The 6,936-nt window shown below is 43.5% G+C and overlaps 1 protein-coding gene across 2 annotated transcripts in view; it reads right to left on the minus strand.

Moving 5' to 3' along the window:
* Positions 1-6,922, minus strand: part of LOC116463237 (protein-L-isoaspartate(D-aspartate) O-methyltransferase) — a 61,396-nt gene extending 54,474 nt beyond the window's left edge. Inside the window, exon 1 of one of the 2 annotated variants that reach the window (XM_032146261.2) lies at positions 6,614-6,922. In XM_032146261.2, coding sequence (XP_032002152.1) covers positions 6,614-6,842 — 229 coding nt within the window. In that variant the 5' untranslated portion in view covers positions 6,843-6,922. The remainder of the gene's footprint in view (positions 1-6,613) is intronic. The other variant, XM_032146262.2, reaches the window with a different exon arrangement.
* Positions 6,923-6,936: the final 14 nt, after the last annotated feature.

Genomic DNA, 6,936 nt, shown 5'->3' on the forward strand with positions numbered 1-6,936 from the left:
CTTAAAAAAAAAAAAAAAAAAAAAAAAAAAAAAATAGCCAGGCATAGTGGTGTGCATCTGTAGTCCCAGTCACTCGGGAGGCTGAGATGGGGGGGGTCGCTTGAACCCAGGAAACGGAGGTTGCAGTGAGCTAAGATCACGCCACTGCGCTCCAGCTTGGGCGACAGAAAGAGGCTCTGTCTCAAAAAAAAAAAAAAAAAAAAGAAAGAATAAATGCTCTTTTCTACTAGCAACACCTACTAGTGGCTAAGAACTGGTGCTGTAGATAGAATTAGAAAATAATTTCATTAGTTACAAAAGTAAATGCTTTCAGGATATAAAAACTACAAATCATCGTAATTCTTGCATATTCAAATGCCTACTAAAAATCTCGACTTAAATGTCTTACAAGAAAAGCATTCCTCAAAATAATCTCCTGATCTCCCACAGTCCCCTCCTCACAGAATAAACGTGGCTGCTCACTCACTCACCATTTCCAATATAGAAAATGGCAAATCATTCCAGTTGCCAAGGCCTAAAACCTTGGTGTTGGATTCTTGCCTCCAATCTTTCTGCCAGATCCTAAATCCAAATCTGGAATTCGCTACTTCTTCTGCTTGGAATGCTTATCCCAAGTCTACCTGCATGATATGTGTCTACTCCTCCAGCAAATCTTTGGTCTAATGATACTTTACTGAGGCCTTCTCTACAACTATAAACCTACTGCCCCACACACTCTGTCCTCCCTCCCTACTTTGTCACTTATCATGTGACATACTATACTTGGCTGCTCCCATTAGAAGCTACAAGAGGGAGTGGATGTTTATTTTCTTCACTACTGTATCTCCAGTGCCTGTCATATAGAAAGCACTCAAATATCAGCTGACTAAATGACAAATTCCATAAACATATATGTAAAATGACAAAATCAAGAATGCAAAAGAAACGTTAAGTAGAAATAACTGATCATTAGGGGAATGGATTGAATTATTTTTACAAATAAAAATAGATAAAAGAACAATTGCTTTCAGTGGTCAGTAGTTTCCCTTTACCCACAGGGAATACGGTCCAAGACCCTTAATAGATGCCTGAAACCGCATACAGTACCAAAGCCCATACAGCCCATACAGATGCTCAACTTTTTTTTTTTTTTTTGAGACAAGGTATTGCTCCATCACCCAGGCTTGAGTGCAGTGGCATGATCTTGGCTTACTGCACCCTCAACCTCTCGGGCTCAAGTGATCCTCCCATCTCAGCCTCCCATGTAGCTCATGTAGCTGAGACTACAGGCATGCACCACAATGCGCAGCTAATTTTATTTTTTGTAGAGAAAATGACAAATGTTATTCTCACTATGTTGCCTAGGCTGGTCTCGAACTCCTGGACTGAAGCAATCCTCCTGCCTCAGCCTCCCAAAGTTCTGAGATTACAGGTGTGAGCCACCGCACTCGGCCCTCCTTAACTTATAAGAGGTTATGTGACAGGTTTACATCCAGTAAAGTAAAAAACTTGTAAGTCAAACTACTGTTAAGTCAGGGACCATCTGTATGTTGTTTTCTTCCTATACATAACATACCTATAATAAAGTTTAGTTTATAAATTAGGCACAATTAAGAAATTAACAAAAATAATGAATAAAATAGAACAAGTATAATTACATGCCAGCACCATTATTCTTGCACTTTGGGTCCATTATTAAGTAAAATAAGGATTATTTGGACACAAGCCCTGTGATACCATGACAGTCACTGCTAACCAAATAGGCTACTAAGTGACAAACAGGCAGGTAGTGTAGACAGCATGGATATGCTGAACAAAGGGATGATTCATGTCACGGGCAGGATCAAGTGGGACGTCCAGAGAGTTCCTCACGCTACTCAAAATGGCACACAATTTAAAACTTATGAATTGCTTGTTTCAGGAATTTTCCATTTAATATTTTCAGATCTCAGTTGACTTGGGGTAACTGAAACTTCAGAAAGCAAAACCATGGGATAAGGGAGGGACTACTGTATAGCATTTGAAGCCTATCCATTAAGTTAACCTCCCACAAACCCTCTGGTTTAAATACCCCTGCTCCAGAACATCACCTCACCTACTCTGGCTATCTTCCTAAATTTTACCATGGCTTGAAATTATCTGAATACAAGTAAAAAGTAAACTCTAATATAAACATTATTTAAACAGTCACATTCCCTGGATTAAGCAGGCTCACAGTTTTAAATTAAGCTAATTTGTTTCACGAGCACATTACCAGTCCATAATCATAAAATAATTGTATTTTTCATTTCTAGAGAACTGTGCTGTCCAATATGGTAACTACTGGATACATGTGGTTATTTCATTAAGTTAATTTTTTAAAAAATTGAATTTCAGTTCTTCAGTTGTCCACATTTCAAATGTCAAATGCCACATGTAGCTAGTAGCTACCACACTGGACAACATAGAGAACATCACCAAGCACTCTATAGGGCAAAACTGCTATAGACTTTTTCTAAAACATTATTCTAAAGCACAAAACTGATTTAGCTGAAATGCTGGCAGAATTCAACCTTATAATTTTCAATTCTCCATGTCACTGATTCTCAAAATGTGGTCCCTGGACCAGCAGTGGCACCACTTACAAATCTGTTAGAAATACAAATTCTCAAGCTCCAGCAATCTGTGTTTTGAAAAGCTCTCCAGGTGATCCAGGAGATTTTGAAGCATCCTCAAGTTTTAGTCACTGTTCTAATTTACTTAAGAGTGGTTATAATACAAGCCATGACATAAGAAATCTACCATTACAATCTGAAATATTCTATAAATCATGCATCAACTATGAAATCACACAACCATATTTGTATTATGATAGATTCTAATACAAAAGGAAAACGAAATATTCTTAACAAATTATATTAAGCTTCATTTCTTTAAAAAAAAAAAACAAAAAACAACAACAACAAAAAAAAAACATTGGCCGGGCGCAGTGGCTCACGCCTGTAATCCCAGCACTTTGGGAGGCTGAGGCAGGCGGATCACCTAAGGTTGGGAATTCAAGACCAGCCTGACCAACATGGAGAAATTTTGTCTCTACTAAAAATACAAAATTAGCTGGGCGTGGTGGCACCTGCCTGTAATCCCAGCTACTCGGGAGGCTGAGGCAGGAGAATTGCTTGAACCTGGGAGGCAGAGGTTGTGGTGAGCCGAGCTCGCACCATTGCACTCCAGCCTGGGGAACAAGAGCGAAACTGTCTCAAAAAAAAAAAAAAAAAAAAAAAAAAAAAACATTAAAACTGTAATTTCCTTCCTCTTCTAGTAAGCAGGCCCCTTTTCATTTCAACATCAACATAATCACATTTTTATATTTTTCTAAGATTTCAATTAAAAGCTTTTAATTTAAGAAGAATATACACAGTAGAATAATGAGGAAGGCAATATTTTCAAATTTTATGTCAATTGCAATTTTCACATGAGCAAATATTACTTTTATAATAAGCTAATAAAAAGAAGTCTATTAGCTGAATTACCTCAGCAAGAAGTTGAAACTGAAGTTGCACAAGTGTTACAAAAGAGGCTAAACAACTATACTACTCTAATTTCCTCTTACCAATCATAAATCTAGTATAAAACTATTTGCAAAATCAACATCTATGTATGTTAAATATTCCTTATTAAATTTCCTGACAGAAAAAGATCCTTAGAAATTTCAGCTAAGAACAGTAATGCAATACATTAAAGTGATTATGAAACCACCGGGAAAAGATCTATCTAGTCTTGGCTTACCACAAATTTGGCCCAAAAAGGAGAGACTTTAAGAGCCTGATTGATTACAAATTTCTGCCACAGCCAAGTGCCTACTATGATAACCTACTGGTGGAAAATTACTTAATCACAATTTGTGTACAAAATGTTTCAGGTACATATACTGCAATAGAAGGCACTGAGATCATGTTAAGGGATTTCGTAAAAATATTTACAACATATTCAGCTTATGTGCCATCCATGAGAACCCAAATCATACTTCATACTACTGTTGTAGCACATAAATGTCCATTTCCAATCAAGCATCATTGCATAAAATGAACCTGACAATGCTTAACAAAATATTGACATCTAGGCTGGGCATGGTGGCTCACGCCTGTAATTCAAAAACTGTGGGAGGCCGAGGCAGGCAGATCACCTTAGGTCAAGAGTTCGAGACCAGCCTGGCCAACATGGTGAAACCCCGTTTCTACTAAAAATACTAAAAATTAGCCAGGCGTGGTGGTGGGCGCCTGTAATCCCAGCTACTCAGGAGGCTGAGGCAGAAGAATCGCTTGAACCCGGGAGGTAGAGGTTGCAGTGAGCCAAGATCACGCCATTGCACTCCAGCTTGGGCAACAAGAGCAAAACTCTGTCTCAAAAAAAAAAAAATGTTGATATCTAAACTTTCACCATGGCCAGATGCGGTGGCTCACTCCTGTAATCCCAAAATTTTGGAAGCCTGAGTCCAACAAATCGCTTGAGTCCAGGAGTTCAAGACCAGCCTGGGCAACATGGCAAGACCCCATCTCATAAACTACCAAAAAAAAAAAAAACCCAACAAAAATTAGCCTGGCATGGTGGCACCCCTGTACTCAGGAGGCTGAAGTGGGAAAATCACTTGAGCACGGAAAGCAGGGGTTGCAGTGAACCAAGCTCACGCCACTGCACGCCAACCTGGGTGACAGTGAAACCCTGTCTAAAAAAAACAAACATTCTCTGTTAACCAAACACTAAAGACTCAGTTTCCACATTAAGTATTGTCCCTCCACCAAAAAAATTCAAAATGACTAATATATTAAGTACTGGCCAGGCCCAGTGGTTCACGCCTATAATCCCAGCACTTTGGGAGGCTGAGGTGGGCGGATCACAAGGTCAGGAGTTCAACATCAGCCTGGACAACATCGTGAAACCCCCTCTCCACTAAAAATACAAAAATTAGCCAGGCGTGCTGGCGGGCGCCTGTAGTCCCAGCTACTCAGCAGGCTGAGACAGGACAATTGTTTGAACCTGGGAGGCGGAGGTTGCAGTGAGCTAAGACCGCACCATTGCACTCCAGTCTGGGCTACAGAGGGAGTCTCTGTCTCAAAAAAAAAAAAAAAAAAAAGTACCAACTATGTGCCAAACAGTACTCCTAATTTCTCTCAATCACCTTTGTCTGTCTAGCACAGATTTAGGCATATAACGGACACTTAACGGGCATTTATGAAAAAAAGGGATGACTATTAAATTCTTAGAGAAGATTCAAAAAAAAAAAAATTTTTTTTTTGAGACGGAGTTTCTGCCCTTGTTGCCCAGGCTGGAGTGCAGTGGCAAGCTCTTGGCTCACTGCAACCTCCCCGTCCCGGGTTCACGCGATTCTCCTGCCTCAGCCTCACAAGTAGCTGGGATTACAGGCAGGCACCACCACGCCTGGCTAATTTTTGTATTCTTAGTAGAGACGGGGGTTTCACCATGTCGGCCTGGCTGGTCTCGAACTCCTGAACTCAGGTAATCCAACCGCCTCGGCCTCCCAAAGTACTGGCATTACAGGCGTGAGCCAACGAGCCCGGCCAAAAAAAATTTTTTTAATGGTGCCAGCCCTTAAGGAAATTACAAATCGAGTTGGGAGAGAAGACAAACACATGAAAAGCTAAGTAACACAGGACAATTAAAAATACCATGTGACAAGATATGACTACTGCATAGTAGCAAAGAATGCTATAAATTCTGACCAGAGAGATTATTATAGACTGCGGCCCTTGTAGTCTCCCAACAAAACGGGGACGCTATATTTCGATTTAAAAAAAGAAAGTGACACAGCACTCATCCTATCCTAAAATTATCATCAGAAGAAGGAATACAGTAACTAAAGAGAGTGATATAAAGAAACTCCACACAAGGTTTTTAAAGCCTATGGTAGCCCTGAAAAAAGTTAGAATACCAGACACACAACCCTTTGCTGATCCAGGACCTGCAAAGGCTCCTGAAATACAAGTCTCTCAGGAACAGCATCCCCTGTTCTTCCTCCGCCCCCCACGGAGCTTTCCACTGGACAGCCGCCCGAGAAATTTCTCCCAGCATCTGCAATGGCAATACTCTCATCTTCCTCCCCTCGCCTGTATCAGACGGTGGCATCTCCCTCCAGGGGAAAAAACGGAGGGCGGGGGAGGCTGCATAAGAGGGAAAGCTTGCAGCGAGGTTGATTATGGAGGAGGAAGGTGAGAAAAATGCAGGGGACGAGGGTGGGGTCTCCTAAGCGCCAGCCCACTCTCCATAAGGCCTAGCCCACACGCTCCCACCCCGAAGGCACGCCCCTCACAAGCTGGACCCGGACGCGGACCTGAGTGACAGCAGTACCACCTGTACTGCACTCCCTCCCCCAGGGCCTGCAGGGAGACGACTGCCCCTGCCCCCACCAGCAGCGGTCCCTGGTTCTTTCTCTCCCCTTCCAGTCCACGTCGTCGACGAATGACAGGTCCCGAGGGAGGCGACTGCAAGCGCACGCCATTCGGAACTACCGGGGCAACTCTGCGCCGAAGCCCTCCAATAGGCGCGCGGGGGCAGACAGAACGTTCTGGACGGCCCAGGGGTACCAGGTCCAGGCCCAGCCTGCCCCAGCTGCCCTACAACGGGCGGAGGTGGCACTTACTGCGGAGATTGTGGATTAGCTCCGAGTGGCTGGCGCCGCCGGATTTCCAGGCCATCGCTAAGCACACTCGGAGCAGGTACAGAACCACCTTCAGCGCGACGACGGTGCCCAGCAGTTTTCCCAAGAGTGAGACCACCTCCCACACCGTCACCGCCCCGCTCGCGTCCCCGCTGTAGCTGCCGCTGTTACTGCCGTCGCCGCCGCTGCCGCCACTGCGCGCTCCCGGCATCCCCCGCGGCACGCATGCGCTCTGTGACGCCGCGCGGCTTAGGGTGCGGCCGGGTGGGGCCGAGGGCGGGGGATGCGTGTGGCCCAGCCGCCCG

Source organism: Hylobates moloch, unplaced genomic scaffold, assembly GCF_009828535.3.
Source record: "Hylobates moloch isolate HMO894 unplaced genomic scaffold, HMol_V3 SCAFFOLD_29, whole genome shotgun sequence".
Classification (NCBI taxonomy): domain Eukaryota; kingdom Metazoa; phylum Chordata; class Mammalia; order Primates; family Hylobatidae; genus Hylobates; species Hylobates moloch.